This window comes from Pseudorca crassidens, chromosome 17, assembly GCF_039906515.1.
Source record: "Pseudorca crassidens isolate mPseCra1 chromosome 17, mPseCra1.hap1, whole genome shotgun sequence".
Lineage (NCBI taxonomy): Eukaryota > Metazoa > Chordata > Mammalia > Artiodactyla > Delphinidae > Pseudorca > Pseudorca crassidens.
In genome coordinates this window covers 80705599-80728524 of record NC_090312.1, presented here as the reverse complement: position 1 = coordinate 80728524, position 22926 = coordinate 80705599, and the positions used below count along the sequence as shown (strand labels likewise).

General features: G+C 39.0%; 1 protein-coding gene across 5 annotated transcripts in view; it reads right to left on the bottom strand.

The window, feature by feature from the left end:
* Positions 1 to 9336: 9336 nt before the first annotated feature.
* Positions 9337 to 22926, bottom strand: part of PLAG1 (PLAG1 zinc finger) — a 51468-nt gene continuing 37878 nt past the window's right edge. For 2 of the 5 annotated variants that reach the window (XM_067712300.1, XM_067712299.1), the window contains 3 exons: positions 19754 to 19852; positions 16855 to 17213; positions 12090 to 16328 (listed from right to left, as the gene is read on the bottom strand). In XM_067712300.1, the coding sequence (XP_067568401.1) occupies positions 15071 to 16328; positions 16855 to 17096 (1500 nt within the window). In that variant the 5' untranslated portion in view covers positions 17097 to 17213; positions 19754 to 19852 and the 3' untranslated portion in view covers positions 12090 to 15070. Of the gene's footprint in view, positions 10512 to 12089; positions 16329 to 16854; positions 17214 to 19753; positions 19853 to 22926 lie in introns of those variants that run through there. The other 3 variants (XM_067712302.1, XM_067712301.1, XR_010936519.1) reach the window with 2 other exon arrangements.

Genomic DNA, 22926 nt, shown 5'->3' with positions numbered 1-22926 from the left:
CCGAGTCCTAACCGCTGGACCACCAGGGAATTTCCAGAAGGAAATTTTTAACACCAAACGCTCACATTAGGAGAAAAGAAAAGTCTCAGATCAGTAGTCTACATCCTCACCTCAGGAACTTAGAAAAAGAAGGGCAAAATAAATTCAAAAGAATCTTAAGGAAGGAAATAATAGAAAAAAGCAATGAAATTGTGAGCAGAAAAGCAATGGAGAACGTCAATGGAACAAAATCTAGCTCTTTGAAAAGATCAACAAAATTGACAAACCTCTAGCAAGACTGTCATATAAGAGAGAAGACACAGATTACCAATATTAAGATTGAAACAGGGAGTATTACTATAGACTCTGCAAGCATTAAAAAATAAGAGCTACTGCAAACAACTCTATGTAAATTTGGCAAATTAGATGAAATAAACCAATTTCTCAAAAAAATACAAACGACCATAATTCACTCAATATGAAGTACATAATTTGAATCTGGAATACATCAAAAACTCCTCAAAACCCAGCAGTTAAAGAACCAAATGATCTACTTTAAAAACGGGGAGAAGACAAGAAGAGACATTTCACCTAAGAGGATATGCAGATAACAGACAATCACAGTCAAAAACATGCCATTAGGGAAACTCAGTATCAGTACAAGTGCTCACTGTATCTCCCACACCCTGCTTTGCTTTTCCCCACAGCATTTACCATCACAATATGCAACATGTATTTATTTGTGTGTGTATTTATTGTCTGTCTCCCTCCAGTAAAATGTCATCTCTGTGTGAGTGGGGACTATGTTTTGTTCACTGCTTTTCACTGGCCAGAATTGTGTCTGGCAGGTGGTAAGCACTCAGTAGATATTTATAGAATGAATGAATACATGCTTTTGCAAGTTTAGATGGAACTAAGCTATGAGTTTTATCCATGGGATGCTGGTCTTTTCAAACAGTAGTTTTAATCACTTTTCCATTCTTGTATATGGTATTTGATTGAGTCCAATTTTCTGCTCCTTCCTGAGTCTTAGTAATTAATATTTTGTTAGAAAATCATCCATTTCCTCTAAATTTTTTGTTAGAAAATCATCCATTTCCTCTAAACCTTCAAAATAACTTCATTAGATTTAGATGTATTGGTCTCTTACAATCCTTTTATTCTCTTATCTCTTTTTCTCTTTAGCAAGGATCACCAAGGGTTTATCTACCTTACTGATTTTTTTTTGTTGCAAAGCATTAATTTTGCACGTATGTTTTGCTAATTTTTACCTCATTGAATTCACCTTTAACTTATTTTATCTATTTACTCTCTTCTGACTTACTTTATCGTCCTTTTCCCCCAAATCTCTTGAGTTGATATATTAGTTAGGATGAAGGCTAAATTGCTGTAGCAAGGGGATCCCAAAACTTCTTTGTTATTTTTCTTTCATGGAACAGTCCTGGGTAGGTAAGTGGTCTGTTCCATAAAGTCACTCAGGACACAAGCAAGTGGGAAAACCCTGCCATTCTCTAGGGCAGGGGTCAGCATACTACAACAGAGGGACAATTCTGCCTGTTGCTTGTTTCTGTAAATAAAGTTTAACGGCAACACAAAAATGCTGATTGCTTTACATTTTGTCTGTGGCTGCTTTTGAGTTACAGCGGCCACCATGAGTAGTTATGACAGAGATCAGATGACCCACAAAACATAAATTATTTTCTCTTTGACCTTTTTCAGAAAGTTTGTTGACACAGCTCTAAAGCAGTGTCCTGTGTGCATAATCAAAACTGGGTTACCACCCTGCCCTCATTCCAGCTGGTGGGGAGGGGAAAGGAAATGTGGAGAAGTCAAGCCCCCCCCCCCCCGTAGCTACACGTGGCACTTAACACTGTCACTCATATTTTATTGGGAGAACTTGGTTACATGGCCACATCTAGCTGCAAGGGAGTCTTGGGGGGGTAGTGTAGTTGGGCACCAACTAGTCACGCCATGTTCCTGGCTACTGTTCTTTTACTGTGGTAAAAGGGGAGAATGGATTTTGGAGGCTAGCTACCAGTTTCCCCATAGATAAACACCGAGTTCCTTTATTTTCTGTCTTTCTCTTTCAATAATGAAGAATTTTCAAGTCATAATTTTTCCCCTGCACAACTTCAACTTTGACTCGGGGCTTTGGATATGACACATTCTTCTTTTCACTGGCCTTTTTTGGGTAGTTCGTAATTTCAGTTTGGATTTCTTTGTTAAGTCCAAGGGATATTTAGGATGACGTTTCTTAGTTTTCAAGTAGTTACATTTTTTTTCAAGTCATATTTTTGTTATTTATTTCTAATTTTATTAACAGAATGTGGCCCTAATATTTATCCTTTTGAAAATGCGTTTACATTTTATTTATGATCACTTGCATAAGAGATTTTGTAATACCTGGACATACATATGAGGGTGTATGTATTCCTTTTGCAAATGACAAAGTTTTTTTTAATATATACATCAAGTTTGATTATATTATTTTATGTTTTTTTTGTTTTTTTCTTTTATATTTCATTCTGAAAGAATTATTAATCTCTCTCATTGTAACAGAATTTTTGGAATTAAGTTCCTGCATTTTGAATAGTTTCCATTTATATATTTAGCTGCCATGATTTTTGGTGCAACAAATTTATAGCTATTACATCTTCCTTTTAAAATTGTGCATTTCATATTACTTTCTCTTCTTTTTCCTTTTTGAATGTTTTAATCTTAAGTCTATGTGTTCTGATATTAATAATGCTACTTGTGATGTCTTTTTTGCTTGTATTTATTTAGTACCTATTTCTCATCTATTTTTTTCCTAAGAGTTACTTCTCTACTCTGTAAAATGAAGATAAAAAAAAAAATGCCCTGCCTTTTGTGAGGATAAAAGAAGATAATGGCTGTGTGAGTGTTTGTAAACTGTAAAGAACTATACATATGAGTAGTATTCTTTCTGCTACTGGGCCTAATAATCTGCCTATGTTACTGGGAGAGTCAGATCCACTCTATCTATCTATCTATTTACCTATCTGTCTATGTTTTTCATCTTTCTATCTTTCCATCCTGGTTATCATTCTAACCAATTTAATCATTAACTAGTGGACTGTCTCTACTATTCCAACATATATAGATAACTGTACCAGGCACTTGCCAATTTTCATTGCCGACACAAGGAAGAATATTTATACTAATACTGTTTTTCTATATGGCAACTTCTAGGCAGCCAGACGTCTACAAGCCAGCCCAGGGCACTCAAAGTTGTGTGTCCAAAGAGAGGGATTGAGACAAGGGAAGGTTTATCATTTTCACAACCTAGCCTTATAGGTCTCACAGCAGCATTTATGCTGCATTCTTTTTCTTAGACGTGAGTCATTGAGGTCAGTCCATATTCTAGGGAAGGGGAATTAGACAGCATCATTGGATGGGAGGAATATCAAAGATTTTGTGGACATGTTTTAAATTTGCTATAATCTGCTCTCTGGTCTCAAATTATTTACTTTTTCCCCATATGCAGATTACATATAACCTTCCCAATATCCCTAAAAATTATAGCACAGACTCAGGTTTGAGGTCAAGAATCTTGTTATCGGAACTTCCCTGGTGGCACAGCGGTTAAGAAAGAATCTGCCTGCCAATGCAAGGGACACAGGTTCCTTCCCCGGTCTGGGAAGATCCCACATGCCATGGAGCAACTAAGCCCGTGCACCAGAACTACTGAAGCCTATGCTCCTAGAGCCTGTGCTTTGCAACAAGAGAAGCCACCGCAATGAGAAGCCTGCACACCGCAATGAAGAGTAGCCCCCGCTCACCGCAACTAGAGAAAGCCCACGCACAGCAACAAAAAGACCAACACCGCCAAAGATAAATAAATAAATAAATTTTTTTTTTTAAAGAAAAAGAATCCTGTTATCTAAATCTGGTCCAGATATGGATGCGGCTCCTTGGGGACGGTGTCTCAAATGCAGCTCCTTGATACAGATCTCCACGTACAGCTCCTCTCAATCTGAGATCTGAGAACTAAAAAGACTAATGATCTGCACCCCAAACCTCCAACGTACAATGGAGGGACAGGCATAATAACTGCTATATGGGAGAACACCTCTCATTCATAAAGGGAAAAACAGGAGGCACACAAGGAATCACTGGTCTATACAGTTCTGAAATCCAGCTAGGCACATGTTGCTTTCATTAGGGCTCAGCCCACCATCTGGGGTGATTCAGCATGGCTCTAGGTTCTTGGTCCTGCCTTCTGAGTTAGTCTTCCTTTGTCATAAAACGTAGCTATGTTGGCAGCTGAGGAAATTTTGTAGCCTGCTTCTTGCCCAAATTGATTTGAGGGTAAAAAATCCCTTTTCATTTCTACTGCCCCTGTCCCTTTCAGTCACGTTGATACTATTTCTTTTAAACCTTTGTGGGTTTCCTATGAATCAATTCATTAAAAAATTCACACCCTGAAACCTTGTTGGCTGGGCTGCAAGTGAGGCTGCTGAGAGACAACAAACTTAAGATTCTTAGAAGCCCTTCTGTTTAATGGAGAAGGTCCGTGAGACATGCACTTCTCCATTTTGTATTGTCTCTGTCCCTTTCATGTCATGCTGATACAATTCCTTTAAAAACGTTGTGGGTTTTCTATAAATCAATTGACAAATCCATTCCATGAAAAAACACTCCATCCACAAGAGTCACTGAGTTCCAGTCAGGCTGCTTAGAGACAACAAACTTAAGATTCTTAGAAGCCCTGTTGTTTAGTGCAAAGGATCTTTTAGGCATGCCCTTGAGAGCCGTCGAGGGCATTTTGTCTGGCTGAATGGTTCTCTGAGGTACCGTCTTAGATCTTTCTGAGATATTAACAATGGAATTATAGTCCTACTTTGAATTTGATCTTCTCTCTGAGCCCTTTGTCAAATTGAATGTCTTGGAACGAATGAAAATAATAATAGTTTTATTTTGAAGCCAGCAAGTCCTGGATCTTGTAGATCTTTCCTGAGCTTATCTCTCTTTTCTCTTATTTTGTGTTAGTTCGTTATAGCAGCAACAGAAAACTCATCCAGTTACCAAGGCTCTTTAGTTTTCTTTAATATGAAACAGTTCCTCAGTCTTTCTTTGTCTTTCATGACTTTGACACTTTTGAAGAATATTTTATAGAATATTCCTCAATTTAGGTTTGTTTGATATTTCCTCATGACTAAATTCAGGTTATGAAATGTTGGCAGGAATACCAGTGAAGTGAATGTTGTTGTGTTCTTCTCAGTGTAGCATATTAGGAGGTCTATTGACTTGTCCGATTACCGACGAGGTTCACTTTGATGAATTGTTTAAATAGGTGTCCACTGGTTTTTCTAATGCAAAGTTACTCTTTTTGTAATTAATAAGTATTTTGTGGGAAGATACTTTAATCCTATGTAAATATCCTGTTTTTCATCGTAGCTGAGCCCTGTTTTTCATCGTAGTGGCTGGGCCCGTGAGCCATGGCTGCTGAGCCTGCGCGTCCAGAGCCTGTGCTCCACAACGGAAGAGGCCACGGCAGTGAGAGGCCCGTGTACCACAAAAAAAAAAAAATAAAAATAAGCTCTCTAATTTTGGTCCATTGCAGTGAAAGCATTTAGAGTGGTTTATTTCTGAAGAAATGGTACTGTATTGTAGAATTTGCTCATTTTGATGCAGGAGGGCAGAACAAAATGTAAGGTTTAAGTATGATCACACAATCTTTTTGGCCGCGCCCTGCGGCATTTGGGATTTTAGTTCCCCAACCGGGGATGGAACCGGCGGCCCTTGCACTGAAAGCGCGGAACCTTAACCACTGGACCGCCAGGGAAGTCCCCACGCAATCTTTAGTATATCAAATAAGGCTTTCTATAGAACAAAGATAACCCAGGCAGTACGTGGGCCTCTCACTGTTGTGGCCTCTCCCGTTGCGGAGCACAGGCTCCGGACGCGCAGGCTCAGCGGCCGCGGCTCACGGGCCCAGCCGCTCCGCGGCATGTGGGATCTTCCCAGACCGGGGCACGAACCCGTTTCCCCTGCATCGGCAGGCGGACTCTCAACCACTGCGCCACCAGGGAAGCCCTAGGTTCAACTTTTAAAAGAGTATTTCTTTTAAACTATGTGTCCTAATTGTTAAGATGGTTGAGAAAGGTAAGAGCCATCATTGCCCTTCAGGCAACAAATATGTGTTGATTTTCTGCCGTGTGCAGGGCACCACGTGGACAGGGCTTTCACCTCCAGGGCTTAAAAGAATTAAAAAGGACAGACACATCCCTGAGAAGATCTAATAAACGTTCATAGGGAAAATAAGATACTTTTCAGTGGGTGAGAGCAAAGAAGGTATTGTGAATGGAAGAGCTATCATCAAGAAAGGGCTAGAGGATGCTAAGCTCTTGGCATGTGGCATTCACAGGCAGGAACAGAGAAAGCAGGCATTCCAGGGATGGAGAACACGACAGAGGGATGCGTCAGCACAAGGAACAGCGAGTGACTTAACATGAAAATGACAGAAAGAGGAAGAGGACCAAACGGGCGGACGCTGTCAAGAATGGAAGAGAATTTTCAGGGTCCTTCAAATCACTGACTAGTACTAACCTGAAGCTCTTTTAGTAAACATCCAATTTAGGAATAACTATGGAAATAGCATATGAAAGAATTTATCATAGAAAATACAACAGTAAGTGCACTTTACTCCTGTGAGAGATAACGTAACTTAGAAAACTAGGGATGAGGTGAACTCAGCTGCCTGTAGTCTGTAAACAAAATGGTCTTCGAGATGCTTATAAGGGTGTATATTACAGCCGATGGTCACCACTAATTCTGGGTGGGAAAAGCTGACATAGCTTAAAATCTTAAATAGGGCATAGCTTAGGCTATTAACCTACTTCCACGATGAACATTCCTAGGGCATGAAAGTCTGGTTACAGGAGCCGTCTTAGAAATGTCACCAGGTGTGTGTGGATACTAATAACAGATCAATTATGTGTTTGTAGAAACAGAGCAGTTTTGCAAGAATGACACTTTGAAAGGGGCCCCAAGAAAAAGATTAAAGTTCTCTAATTACAGCTAGAATAAACCAAAAGTTAAACCTTTGCAAAAATTCTACTACCATAAAACAGGAAACTTCCACAGCTGATGTGAGGAGCCATTGCACTTCCAACTCTCATCTCCCTCAGGATCTCAAGACCTTGACTAAGGTATTACTATAAATGGACCATGTTTTCAAAAAAGATTCAATCTACAAATGTTTCCACTTGTGCATTTAGAATAAACATTGGTTTACATGCCAAGTATGCCTCTCTTGGGCAGAACAAGATTAGCCTGTTTACATTTTTTTTTTTTTTTTAAAGAAAACTTGCTCAGTAGGAGAAAACCATTTTCATCTGCAATGATGGCAACCGACAACAAGGTCCTACAGTACAGCACAGGGAACTATATTCAGTATCCTGTGATAAACCATAATGGAAAAGAATATGAAGAACGTATTGGGTTGGCCAAAAAGTTCGCTTGGGTTTTACGGAAGATGTTACAGAAAAACCCGAACGAACTTTTTGGCTAACCCAATATATACATGTATAACTGAATGACTTTGCTGTACAGCAGAAATTAACACAACATCATAAATCAACTACACTCCAATAAATAAATTTAAAAAATAATTGCAGCCAAAATAACAGTATGGAAAAGGAGAGTCTGAGAAACCCTTTATAGGTACCATCTCCATTAAGCGCTGTGCTCGTTTTCTCTTTCTTTTCTAAAGCAGTCGGAATCTGGGAATTTATGTTCTCTGCTATAACAGCATATCAGAGCGAAAGATGTTTCTACTTCTTCCAAGGTAAAACAAGCGCCTCTAAAGAACGGCAATTGGGACTAGCTGTGGTGGTGTTTTCCAGAGAAACTGAAGCAACGGGGTATGTATACCACAGAGGTAGAGATTTATTTTAAGAAACTGGCCCACATGACTGTCGAGGCTGACAAGTCCGACACCTGCGGGGCAGGCCAGCAGGCTGGGGACCAGGGGAGAGCTGGATCTTGCGGCTCGAGTCCCCAAAGGCCGTTTGGAGACAGAACTCCCTTTTGCTTTGGAGAGCTCACTTTTTTCTCTTAAGGCCTCCAACTGATAGGATGAGGTCCACCCACATTATGGAGGGCAGTCTGTCTTATTTGAAGTCAGCTGATTATAAGTCACACCTAAAAAGATACCTCCACAGCCGCATCTAGACCAGTGTTTGACTAGACCGGGCATGCAGTCTGGGTACCGTGGCCTAGCCGAGTGGACACATTAACCATCGCATTAGCCAAGAGTCAAACCTCCGCAGGATGGACAGATTTACTATTGACCTTGTGTTGAATAGAATGCAGTCAAGACCTTCTGGGTCTTCTTTTGTTTTGTTTTAGTTTTAGGCTGAATCGCCAATATTTGACCATTTTTGATCTACAGAAATGGGTAACTGGGTACAACTCAATACAATATTGACACGTTCCCACGGCTGCAGTGATGCTGTCCTCTTCACTCTGATGTTTGATCAGGAAACAGCCTTCTTTCTGTAAAGCTGACTTCTTTGGAACAGCCCTAGGGCTCAGCACGAAGCAGTGCCTTTTGCTTAAGAAATGCTTAATTCAGGAAAAGTGGCAGCAAACTCAAGCCGTCTATAGCCAGACTGAACCTTTTCCTCCCCTTAACGGTGAACCATCCGTAGGAACTTTTCAGTTAACAAAAACATGAATGAAAAAGTCTTTTAGCCCCACTGGGTCTATGGTGCAGTAAGCAAACTGCATTTCTAATTACTTTTCCATAAGTGAGAATATTCCTTAAGTGAATTAATCCCAAACATCCTTTTTCAGAGTATTCTAACTATAAAAAGCGATAGCATTTTTCTTTCTATAAATAGTCCTTGAAATATTTCATATGTGTACATTTAAATGAAAATGTATTTAGTGTTAATGCTAAGAATTAACAAAGTAATGCTTTTAGATTTGCTGGAATTAAGTATGTAAAAAGAGGAACTGCAAAATTTGGGGTCACTGTGCATTTCCTTTACCTCTCTGAAGGTAGACAGCCTTAAGACAGGAAAGCCAAAGGTAAAGAAAGAATTTTTTCCTATCATGCTAAAAAAGGCGCTATGAGATACCAAAAAAAAAAAACAAACAAAAAAATTCTACAGTTGGTTCCTGGCCAGATTATTAACTGAATTTTCAGAATTAATGTCTCTCTTTCGAAGCTGCGTGACTGTTTGATGAATTTTAGATGAAATTGTTGCTCATCATTTTGGTCCAGATGAACTGTCAAGGGAGGGTTTTCAGCAAAATTTTAGACAAGTAGCCCAAAGGGAACTTCTAAAAAGATGATTTACAGGCAGGACGGACAGACAATAAGGGCTAAAGGAATGTTGAATGCCAGTTTTATCTCAGGTGAACAAGAAACATGATCAATTTATACATTCCTACAGCCTTCGGGGGGTTTTTTGAATTCTCACCTGGATTAACGTTTTGATGCATGATGTTCTGACTTTTTTATTTACAGTTTCTGTCCTTCCTTTAAAGGTACAAAAGTTATAAAACAAAAGAAACCCTAGAACTTTACGTTTCATTTCAGCAACCGAGTATTGTCCTAGAGGCAGCTATTAGAATCTTATATTTATCGAATGAGAAAATATTTAAAATTCAAAGGGAAAAAATGTTATACCAAATAGAAATTTATCATCTATTAAAATTTCAGGAAGATCTACATTATCTAAAGCCATTCTATAATTTTTATTCATATATTTTGTGGAGTTCACATATTTTTTCTTACAGCAAACATAACACTGTAGGCCACAAGAAGCTGCAGCACTCTTGTTTAATTAGCAGCAAATTAATATTTTATATCTGGGTAACTGGACAATAAATAGCTGCTTCTTTGGGTGTGGATGTTTAAAATGTAGTTATCACTGCAGCTTCATAATGTGATTGCTAATTTACAGAGCTTATACACACACAAAAAATACGATCTTTGTCTATATTTTATACAAATACAACAGTAGTTTGTGAATACATTTTAAGTACATGATATACATGATAAGCCACTTGATTTCCCATATCACAGAATAGCGATTTTAAATGCAATAAAAATATACAAAATTCAGCCTGGAATGCAGAGTTTTTCTTTTCTATTTTGACTCAAAACTTTATCATTAGAACATTTTTAGAGTACTAGTCCAAACACTTTTTCCATCAGCTAAAAATACAATCTCAGCAGTCCAGCTTATGTTCAGGCATGATGCAATCCATTTCCGAATGGATTCCCAGTTTTTGTTAAATTCAAAGGGCTGTTAGTAACATACAGCATGTTCTTCACGCCACACCATATCATAAAGCCCACGTTTCGTTCTGAGTTATAGTCACCTTGTGGACAAAGCTGGGTTTTGTTCTGGTAACATCTGCACGTCCGAGATTTCCTTTTGCAAGTGCACATGAATACATTGTTGTGGGTGGTGTAAAAGTCTTGTTAAAGACAAATGAAGTCACAGTATAAAAATATATTGTACACCTTTACGCCTAATGTAGTCCTTTTTTTCCTATGGATAAAAAAAACACGACTGAATGAGACAGAGAAGTTTGTAGCACCATGAAGAGTTGTATCCCAAGTTACATTAGCAGCATATGATCCAACAGAATATTGAAGGAGTGCTTCTGAGGAGATACACATTCATTCTGGTTCATCTGTACCACTGAAGCTTATACAATGAAGTGTTTTATACATTAGCAATAGTTCTGTTATTTCTAAGCTAGATAACTTATCAAAAGACACTGCCTTCCATCCTCAGAGGGCTGACAACGTTGGAGAAGGGCCTGGGGGGTGAGCTGAGCGTGCCTTTACCATTGTGGGTGGGATCATCTCGATTTAGATGATCAGAAAGGAGCTCTGTATGGGTTTTTAGCACAGAACTACACAACACAACTTATGTGGCTCTATGGGATCACAACAGACTATCTGTGTGGTAGACAGCTGCTGACGCAGTATGAGAAAAATAAGACAAGGTCAACGTAGGCACTCATTTCTCAGAGATAACAGTCTGCCACTGCTAATGAAGAATACTCAGTATCTGAAAGATCTCCTCCAACGCCACATGGATCTCAGTAGGCTAGAAGCAACTTGGGTGAACTGGTATTTTTTTTTTTTTTAATTTACATACTGGGAAGACAGTGTGTTTTGAGACACGTAAACCTTGTAAAAAAATAAACCATTGTAAAACCTTATGAAAAGACACACACTGATTCTGTGCAATATAGCAAATTGATAAGAAAACACTGTAAAAATGTACCTGTTTAAAATACCATCTACCATTTTTGAACACAAAGCATTATATATCAAAGGCCTACATATATATCATCTAACGGCACTTGAAACAAATTATAATAAGTCTTAAAATAAAAGGCATAACCTATAAGAAAGTTTCTGTAAAGGTTTAGATTCGTTTTGAAAGTGCTATATCTTGTAATATGTGTAGTATAGAGGTTGACCAAGCTCTATTTTGTAAAAAAATATTGGCCTATATATGTGTATTGCTTTCTAGATGAATGATCCTGAAAATATGTACTCTTTAACATTCATTATTAGCTTCATAAAGCAATCAGCTCTGGCTCATGTTTCAGTCAGTATATGGTTTTTAAAAACCGCTACTGTCCAAATTAACACAATACGTCACTATATTCCACAAGTGACTAAGAATAGTAAAAGCACAAGCAACAAATAGGCAAAAATACACAGCTTGGAAGAAACACGAAACGAAATGAAAAAGCTGCACAAGGAGTAGTGCATCATCAGCCAGGACAACGTTCTGGAAAATGGAACCTGCTAAGAGGATTTTAAGATGCACGTTGTAACAGTGACCAACAGCTATAAAGGTGGTATTTGCATCCATCGGTGGAGAATATTGCTTACGGTGTCAAGATCCTTCCACACTCATGCTTTCTGTGTCTGGTGATCTAATTTGTACAAACACATGGAAGGTCAAACTGAATGAGGTTCAATATCTTGTCTGAGGTCCAAATCCTAAACTGAAATATTTTTACTTAATGATAATCCCTTTTTTTTTTTTTTTTTTTTTTTTTAAACCAAGCAAAGGCACTACTAGAAATTCCAGGGATGATGATTCTGGCCACCGGAGAATGAAAACAGCATTGGCAACAATTATTTTTAATCACATCCAGTTGACATAAAAATGTGTCAATTTTTTTGTTTTTTTTTTTTTTTAGGAGAAAAAAAAAAGAGCCAGTTCGGTGTTACAGCCTTGTCAGACCATTGTGCAATTAAAATAAATGAGTCAGCCTCATGTTTAATATAGATTCTCTCAAAAGGGGTTTAGTGGCCGCTACAGTCAATTTAAAAAACAAATTAGCTGAATTCCCTCTTACTTGTAAGTGTTATTTCAAGTCTGTGGGGCAGCAACAGGCAAAAGGGTGTACATATGAAAATATGAGTCCACAATTTTAGCACTGGTGCCCTGGAAGATATGCCCCCGTGTATTTGAATTCCATGCAGGGCGAGAATTAGGCTAAAAATATATATACCTACATGGCACCATTCCCCATTTCCAAAATGCTTTATTTAATAAATCCTGGTACTCCCTTTTTAATTTTTTTTTAATTAGCAGTGAAATACAGCCTACTAAGGCCAACGTCTCAGTTCGTTATTCTGATTTCTCTTTAAGCAAATTTTAGACAAAATAAAGTAGTGCTTCCACACTTGTATTTGTGATTTCTATTTAAAAATAGGTTTTCTATTTATTTGTGCTCTGTCACCAGATTTCTTTCTCCTTTTTTTTTTTCCAATGGTGATTAAAGCAATATTGAACACTAATCATTCAACTAGTGATTTAAGTAAGCAATCTGTTTCATAGAAACTAAAGGAGGCGGAAATAAAGCAGAGCTAAACGCCTACTTTCAGAGCAAATATTCTCCTAATCAAAAGCTTAGGAGCAGTTTGAAAAATTTAAAAATGTATTTCCTTATTAACATATATAATTTTAATGCCTTTGGAACACACTTTTTTTAATAAAATGTAACTTTTAATAATAAAATTTAAATACATACGTATAAAAACTACTGCTCCTAGGATTAAAAAAAACAAACAAACATAGGAGCATGATAAAATAACAGGAGCCCAAGCTCCTTAAGAGCCACTCTGATTCTATGAAGTGCGACGTGTGTGTACATACATATAATATATATAGTGAAACCCCCATTTACATTATTACAATTTACATTTCTCCACAAATTATACTACTCCCCAATATTTTAAATAGTGTATTCTATTCAGTAATCCGCACTCATTTTTAGGAATTCTTGGTAAACATCGAAATCTGCAGTGATAATTGGCCCTATAAAAGGGAAAAGAAGCTTCCACATAGGGCAGATGAGTGCTCAGAAATATTTTTCTCTCTCTTTTTTTAAAGAGATATATACTCTTCTATAAACCCTCCCTCCTCATACCCACCCCAACAGACAGGGTCCCCAAATAAGGTGTTAACAAGTGCTTACTAGATATGTTTCTTAGGTTGATGCCCCAACTGATTATTAGCAAAACAGAATAATAATTCGACCTTTGAGAACATATGCTGGTTGCCTAACATGAAGAAAGCCCATAGTAACTGTTGTATGCATTGAACACAATGTTCTCGATTGTTCTTTTCACAATCACTAAGATAGTGCTTGTTTTGCTTTACTTTTCTCCCTCCCTCTACAAATTCAACTTATTTGCAACGTTCCTCCTATTTCCCAGGGACGTGTAAAAGTGGGGTTTTACTGTATATATTTTTAGTCGCTTAAGACTTTGTGGTCATTCCTCAAATAGTTTTCGAATGCATTTAACTTTAAAGTCTCCGTCCAAAAATAGCAAGGAAAGATGAATTAACACTGAATAAGAAAGATGCCATGGGAGCAGGGCTGTTGTTTTGTTTTCTGTTTTTGGTGCTTAGGGACCACGAACTGCCTCAAATTCAGCAAGAAGTGACTAAGCGATGTGCTTTGACTTGACTCCTAAGGGATCTCGTTTCCACCCAGGCGACAGGGGACGCGATCCCCAGACAAGTTCCCAGGCAGAGCTGCAGGTCTCACATCTGTCTCCCCGCCTAGGGTCTCTCACCCTAGAAGCGGAGACACCTCCCCTCCGCCCCCCTCCCCCCCATCCCCTGCCGGGATAAACACACCTGTGTTCCCCAGCGGCTCTGGACTCTGGACCGACTGTACACTGACAATCCAAGGAGAACTGCTGGCTGTGCTTGACCTACCCTCTGGCCATGTAAGGTGGAAACGACGAAAGAGATCCACCCAGAGACTGACTGAAGACTCTGACGCCATACACTATTAGTGTGAATCGAACGAAAAGAGAGCAAGAAGTATAAAACGTGGCAAACATCCTGTGTACTAAATTAAGGCCAACTCTTAAGTAACGTGGAATGCCGTGTCACCTTACTAGGGGTCTCTTTTTGCTACAGATACTGGTGCTTTGTGTTTCGGTTTTGTTTTCCTTACATGTGCATAATAAAGACGGCAAACATTTGAGCCAGACGATAGCAAGTCTTCAAAATATACTGACCTGAAATTATGGTCTATCTAAGAAACATATGTCATGTCCCCAGACTGGATTCTTAATTCATTTGAAGCTTTTGATTATTAATCCATTTAGAGGCTAGTAGAAATTTTACAACTCTCAGGTCATTCATATACATTTTAGAAAATTTAACTCTCTTGCAAAATTTTTTAATGAGCCAAATGTCAAAAGGTAGAGCCATTGTTATTGGACAAAAAATGAAAAATTTAAGATCTAACAGTAATTGGAACACGGGGTTGGTAAGACTTTACTACTAATAATGGCTTTCCTGTATGAGAAATCATCTTAAATTGTGACAGTTGGCAGTGAGTCAGGACAAAATACCCAGGTAAACATAACTGAACACAAATGGTTCCCAAGCTCATTTAAAAAGCTAGTTTCTATTTTATACTGGCTTAATGAAAACTGGTACTATACAGAAGCAGAAATTTTTATACTGTCTGCAAGTAGGCACTAAAATAAAAATGGTCACCTAAGGCAGGGCTACACACACACTTCTGTAACGGATCCGCATCGTGGAACCTACTGAAAAGCTTGGTGGAAACGTGGCAGCGTTGTGCTTGTGCTTAAACTACTGGTGAAAGCCGCTGATAGTGAGTGCAGAGAGCCCAGACCTATGGTGCCGGCAGGATCCGGAAGTTCCTGGGTTTGTGGCGGGAGCTGAGCCACAGAAGAATGTGCCTCCTCCTGCGGAGAGCTCACCCCAAGGCTCCCCACCGATATGGGGTTATAGGGGGGACCGCTTAATGGTATGAAATTAAACAGCTGAGAAAAGTCCAACGCTGCTGTGTTCAGGGGCTCGCTGATAGAAATCGAGCTTTTTGACAGGGAGAGGTCCCCCGTGCCGTCATCCAGCGACCCGATCTGCGGCTCCAACGCTAGCTTAGACGACGATGCTTGAGAGTCCTGGGAAGAGGGGGGCACGCTGCCTTGCAGTTCCATCAGGTAGCTCTCGATCTCCCCCTTCAGCGGCTGCTCCTTTTCGGGGATGGAAATGGCGTATGAGGTAGAACTGAACGGGTATTTGAAAGAAAGGTGGTGAGAGGGATGGACAGCATCCATGTCTATTGGGCACGTCATGCCCAAAGGCAGGGTTGTGATCATCTGGTGGGCAGATCCCGAGCTCTGCATGGACTGGAACGGAGTGTTGTAGAGGTTCAGCTGCAGCGTGTTTGTGAACGGCTTCGACAACAGTTCGCTGGAAGGCAAGGACATCACCGGGAGGAGCTCGTCCTTGATGGGCACGGAGACGTTGCAGGTAAAGGGATCCAGGAAGTCCACGGGCTCTGTCTTGACCTTCCGGAGTTCCTGGTTGTGACTCTTCTTCATGTGCCGCGTCAGGTGGTCCTTGCGCCCGAACCTCTGTGCACAGTACTGGCAGAGGAAGTCCTTCCTTCCCGTGTGCACCACCATGTGTCTGCGCACGTCTTTGCGCGTGTAGAAGCGGCGGTCGCAGTGCTCGCACTGGTGTTTCTTCTCCTTCACGCCCCCCGACGACTTGCCCGCGTGGGACTTCAGGTGCTCCAGCAGCACACCCGTGCTCTCGAACGTCTGCAGGCAGACCTTGCAGGTGAGGTCGCCGCTCGTGGCCGCGTGCAAGGCCAGGTGCCGCTTGAACCCGAGCTTGGTGTTGTAGTTCTTGCCGCACTCTTCGCACGTGAACGTCTCTTTGTTGGGGTCGTGTGTGTGCAGGTGATTCTTCAGGTGGTCCTTCCGGTGAAACATTTTCTCACAGTAATTACACTTGTGGGTTTTCTCGGGAGAGTGCGTGGCCATGTGCCTTGAACACAGACATATTCTGTCAGCATCAAGACAAAAACCGCCCGACCTCACTGTTCAAACGGAAGCTAAGCTGCTAGGCTAACCCAGAACTTCCCTAGGCTCGGACACTCTTTTAACTTAATATGCATCTGCTACGAGGGTAGTTACCACACCTAAACACTGCAGAGCTGGAGCCATCTAAGTCGCCACTTTAGTTTTCACTGGTTTTTAGCGATTACAAACGTTAACGAGCAAGGCTGAATATACTCACGTTAATGTCCACACCCTTTTCTTGCAATTTCTTTTTTTGTACAAACGGAAATTCTACTCTCATTAAGCATTGCATTAAAAAAAAAAAAATCCAAAAACACTAACCCATAAAAGTCTGTGACTCAGAATGCTAAAACTAGCCAACGTCTAATCTACTTAACATTTCTCTCTGCAAATCAGCGGAAAGATGTGGATACAAATATATACGTTTACAATGGCTTCACATGGCCAACATAATAGAAAATAGAATCTGAAAGACAAATAGAGTTTAATACCTTTGTAATTTGTACTTAGAAACAAAGGCTTTCGTGCAGTCTTGTTGTATGCACTTGTAGGGCCTCTCTCCTGTGTGAGAGTAGGAGTGGACCTTTAATTTCTCAACACTGTTAAAGGCCTTGTCACACAGTTGGCAAGGAAAGTTTTTTCTTGGTTTGGTTTCACCACGCTTACGTTTCCCTGAAGGGACTTTCTGGGTATCTCTTACTTCTGACAAATCACCAGGAATGACAGTGGCCATCGCAGCCTAAACCAGGCCTTCTTGTTGGACACTTGGGAACTGCCCAACTCCACTAAATGATTTAGCTTTAGGTGGCTTCTCAAGTTTCATGTGGTCGTAAAAGAAAGCAAAAAGGGACTGGAAAAAAAAAAATAAGAAACAACTAGTTTGTAACTAGATTTAATTTTTAAAAGTTTTATTTGCTATGTGATGCTTTTGAATTAAAAAAAAAAAAAGAAACCATAAAATGGATTCAGCTGGTCTAATGTAATATCTGTAGGCTTCTTTATATTTGTCAAAACACATATTAACGCATTGCTCAGAATGAACAGTTCACAGATCCCCTGAAACCCCACCTGACAAACGTCGTACTCAGGGAAAGCGGTCGGGAGCTCTCGGGAAGCATCAAGTCATGACACTAAAAGTGGATTATTAAAGCCTCACTTCTTACAAGGGACTAGAGAACATAAGTCTCGCTAAGCACATAAAAATGTTTCCGCAAATGTTTTAATGTCTAAAACTCATTTGTGCAATAATTTGTGCAAGCCAGGTCTAGTCACGCTCCGTGTTGTAGGAAAACATAGATTAGCAGCCGAAAACTCTTTCAGGCGCCTTGTGAACTGTTTACTCCAGGGAAGGAGTACTCAAGGCACAGACACCAGACGCCTGAAAGAGTTGAACGCATCGCCCAAATTGAAAATTGATTCTTTATACCAGTGTCATCACACACAGAGGGATTTCTGAGTCAAGAGCAGAAATGACTTGTCTTCATAACAAACATGCATTCTTGAAATGGTAAAACCTTTTGGTGTTACATTAGATGAGGATCAGGGTTCCCTGTCTCTTGGGTGGAAGCAATGATTTGGCTGGAGTAATTTTCCCCACCGTTTTTCACATCACAGGAAATGATGCTATTCTTTGGGCACCCGAGGTGAGTGGAAGAGCCAGAGCTGGGGGACCAGAGTCTCTGACACACCTGTGACCCGTGTGGGTGTGAGCACACCAGTGGGCCTTGTGGCTTAGAGCACAATACCTGTGCAGGGATGCGTCAGTGTAGAGGTGTGTCAGGCTGTAAAAGGTGTGTCAGAGTTTCAATTCATTATCGGTGCTGTGAGAAGGAAGGAAATGTGTACATTGTATGGCAAAGAGTATGTCTACCTAGACAAAAACTTAAATTGACTGAAACCTTTGAAAATTTGTGGACAAGAGATAGGAAATATTATCAACTGTATTTCTCAGAGGAAGAAACCAACTCCCCAAAGATCCAATTGATATAAACGAGTTAAATGGTTCCTCAAGGTTCATGAATGCTAGTTTTTAGCAAGGTATTTATTTTTAAGAGACACAGAAATAATACCAGCAACCTCTTTGAGAAAGATCTGATTTTACGTTGAAAATTGGCGCGTGGCTAAATGGCCGTCAGCAACTACTCATCAACTGGATTTCTCATCCTATCGTGTATCCAGAAAGCAACGAAAACCAATTTCTTTGTTTCGCTTGTGTTCTGGCATCAGACTGACACTTGCCCTCGCGAGCTAGAAGGATGATCTGACTTTTGCAGATTCCAGTTATCCTTTTGCAGGAGCTCCAAATTTAACCTACATTTTTGTAAAATTAAGTGTACATTACAACAGATCCTATTGCATTTTAATGTAGAGGCTATCATTAAACAGGCAAAATATAGCAATTATCCACTCATTCGATTAAAGTGTACAGCATATGGGTAAATTAATTGGTGTCTGGTTCACACAGCCTTTCTTCTTCAGTAGGTAGATACAGGCAAGGCCTTGCTACACGCTGTTCAAATTGCCTACGTCTCCTTTGCAGTTTAAAACTGACATTAACACAATGAATGCAACTGACATTACTACTGCTAACACAGTATGTTCCCTCTGGTTTTAGATTTTTCTGCATCTCAAGGACTTGTTCTTTTCCTGTTATATTTTCATTCAAGAGACAGCTTCTCTGCCTCTCTCAGAAATATCTAAACAGCTATTCTGCTGTAACCAGTAATGACACTGTAAATTGGTATAAAGCATTCTGCCAGAGCAGGAAAAAAGAATAATTTTGACTCTCTTATTTCCTAACATGATGCTTTTGTGCACCTATTTAGAACATTGTGGGAAACAAGCTGATAAACTTTTCAACTGTAAAATCAACATGGAATGCGAAGTATCTAGATCCCTGTATACAGCTAATATCTGAAAATATTTCAAAGACTGGTCGTATGTTGCCATTATTGTGTTATGAGACCCAACCATAACTGGGCAGAGAATCCCAGTTGAGAAAAATAACAACTTCTAAGTTACTGAAAAGAATGTACTAAAATTGCACCATGAAACAACAAACATTTGATCATATGAAAATTGGTGATACTCAATATGGAGTAACAAATGAATTCTGTTATCTTTGGATGTACAGACTGAGCAATGAAGAATTGCAGATTTCAAATATTACACTTTTCTAAGACCAGCTGAAATTTTTTCATGGCTAACAATATCTTTTATCTCAATATATTACAAAACTCAAATTACTTATAGGTGCATTTAAGAACTACAGGATAAACATAAAGTTGCGAGCTCAACATTGAATAAAAATCCAAATTCATAATATTCATAGCAATCAAATACTTTAAAGATACGTGCATAAAACTATAGTGATTTCTGTTCAATGCATACCTGATGACAGATGGAAAAAGCGTCAGACCTTGATCTTAGCCAGTTCCATTGACTCTTCGTGGAAGAGAGCGGAATCCAGTCCTTCCCATTTTGGCCAATCTATGAGACAAAAAATAAGAATGGACTACACTCTAAACGGAACCAGTCCGCAAGTGATGGAAAATACAGGATCAAAGAATGGCAATTTCATGACACATGCTTTCATTCCGTACTCTGCTGAAGAGTCATGCATTAATTTTCACCAATTGCAAATCTTTATTAGTTCAAAGCACATTTACATGACCAAATTAAGGCAGAAACAAAAAGTAAAACAGTGTTACCTAGATAAATGGCATTTGGTGATGCTGAATGACTCCCCACTTCTTTCCCAAATTCAATTTAATTTTTTAAACCTAACTCACCTACTGAGAGAAATGGATATTAGGGTTACTATTTGTAAACCAAACGGATCAAGTTTTCATTAAGCTAAATAATATTCGGGAAGAGACAAGCGCAGTTCTCTCCCGGGGAGAGCACACCTGTAGCCTGACAGCAGCCAGCAGGCTCCAGAGGACAGCACCTCCCAGGCTCACACGGCACGCGACGGTGCAACGTGGGCTTCTCTGGGCTACATCTGTGTTACCTGCGATACCTGCCAATTTATTTCTCAGAACGCTGCAAGTGCTGCTGAAATGTAGCAATAACTCTGTGCTCCTTAGATTTCAAAAGCATGCAAGGGAAGTTAAATATAGGTTTGCTACAGGAGAAGCGGTGTCAGGAAGAAAGCATCATTTGGTTTTAAGAGATCATTGTTGAGAAAGCTTAAAATATCTTAAAAAATGCTATTAGTAGCATGATCCTCAGTAGACTAAGAACGCGCATAGAAGAAAAAAATCTAATAATTCTGACTGTACACGTAAATGTGAAAAGAATAATGGTCAAAAAGCAGAAAAAAATCAGAATTATCTGTTATAGAGAGTACAGGGTAGTAAACCCTGAATAGTTTGAAGATGACCATTCAGAAATCATGATTATGACAACTTGAGAGGGATAATACAAATCAAATAGTTAGAATAAGATTCACCAATGACAGGTTAAATGAAAACCATTTTACTTAACATTCTAAACACGAATCTAATTAATTTCCCCTGAAATCAAATTTTCACATACTTTAAGAATTTGATGATGTGTAAATAAAATATTTAATAGAGGGCATTCAAGCATCATTACAAAAATACTAAGGGTATATTTGAAAGCAGCATTATTCTCATAGTTTAAAAGACAAGAAAAATAAAAATTTAGACTAATAAAGGATGTTTAAAAAGTTAAAGCAAAAGCTCAATTTTTTTTGTAAAGCACAGGACATGCATAAATGGAAGAACTGAATTCTGCACATCAAAATTGCAAAATAATAAAATTAACTTTGTAAATACTTACTTGCCCAGGGCACATACTAAGTTTTGGGTAGGCTAATTAAGAATACGAAAGCCTATTTTGTGCATTGTTATTTTGATAATGTAAATACCTTACAAGTGGAGGGTGTTTTCATCTCTATTACCTCCCTGGAATTCAATGGACCTGAGAGGTGGATGCTTTTATCACCATATCCATTTTAAGGTGAGAGGCCCAGAGAAGCTGACCATCTCGACAGCATATATGTGGTCAGGAAGGGGCTAGTGCCCTACGTCACTCTTATTCTACTGCATTCTAGGAGAAGGGCTGATTGGCAAACCAATTTGAGAGTGGATAAATCCTGTCATTGCACTTAAAAGGCGAGAACAGGTGACAGTACCTATTTCTCTATCAGAGCTGCCAATACGATCCCCAAACAGAAACACATTTAAGATTTATAAAGTTTCCTTTAAATAAAGACAGTTGGTAAAGTAATCTTTAAGTAATTTAAATAGCAGTTAAAAGAACAACTAGTATATCTGTCTTAGTGGACAGTGATTTGGGTAGAAAAAAATCTAAAACCAAAGTTGACTAGTGAACAATAAACTTACATATTTTTTTCTTTTTTCCCCTGACCAATATAAATTTTATTGCATCTCAAATACATCCATAAAAATTTTATTTACGCTTACTGTTCAATGGCGTTTGTAATAAAAATCCTTTAGAGTCAAAATGTTTCAGTACAGTTTAAAATTGTATGTCTCTCGATTTGAAATGTTACAATAGTCTACAAATTACCCCAGTTGCGTATTTTATAGCTTGAAATAAAATAATAGATATCATTTTCATTCATTTTATCACAAAACATAATTCCAAAGTCATGGTTAAGTTCCCTAAATTCAGCCTAATTATTCTGAGTTCTTATGAGTGGCTAATTATTTTCCCAAACAAAGGAAACCAGAAGCTGTTTAGAGTTCATTATTATTTGGCTTGGTATAATAAACATAAATACAGTTTCCATTCATGGAATCCTAACTAAAATGTCAACTAAAATTACCTGTGTATTCTCTTTTATACTGTTAAGAAAAACTTTTCTTTAATTTATTTTTAACATTTTTATTGGAGTATGATTGCTTTATACTGTTGTGTTAGTTTTTGCAGTATAACAAAGTGAATCAGTTATATGTATACGTATATCCCCATATCCCCTCCCTCTTGAGTCTCCCTCCCACCCTCCCTATCCCACCCCTCTAGATGGTCACAAAGCACCGAGCTGATCTCCCTGTGCTATGCGGCTGCTTCCCACTAGCTATCTGTTTTACATTTGGTAGTGTATATATGTCCATGCCACTCTCTCACTTCGTCCCAGCTTACCCTTCCCCCTCCCCGTGTCCTCAAGTCCATTCTCTATGTCTGCGTCTTTATTCCTGTCCTGCCCCTAGGTTCTTCAGAACCATTTTTTTTTTTTTTGTAGATTCCATATACATGTGTTAGCATACAGTATTTGTTTTTCTCTTTCTGACTTACTTCACTCTGTATGACACACCTTAGGTCCATCCACCTCACTACAAATAACTCAATTTCGTTTCTTTTTATGGTTGAGTGATATTCCATTGTATATATGTGCCACATCTTCTTTATCCATTCATCTGTTGATGGACATTTAGGTTGGTTCCATGTCCTGGCTACTGTAAGTAGTGCTGCAATGAACATTGTGGTACATGACTCTTTTTGAATTAGGGTTTTCTCAGGGTACATGCCCAGTAGTGGGACTGCTGCATCATATGGTAATTCTATTTTTA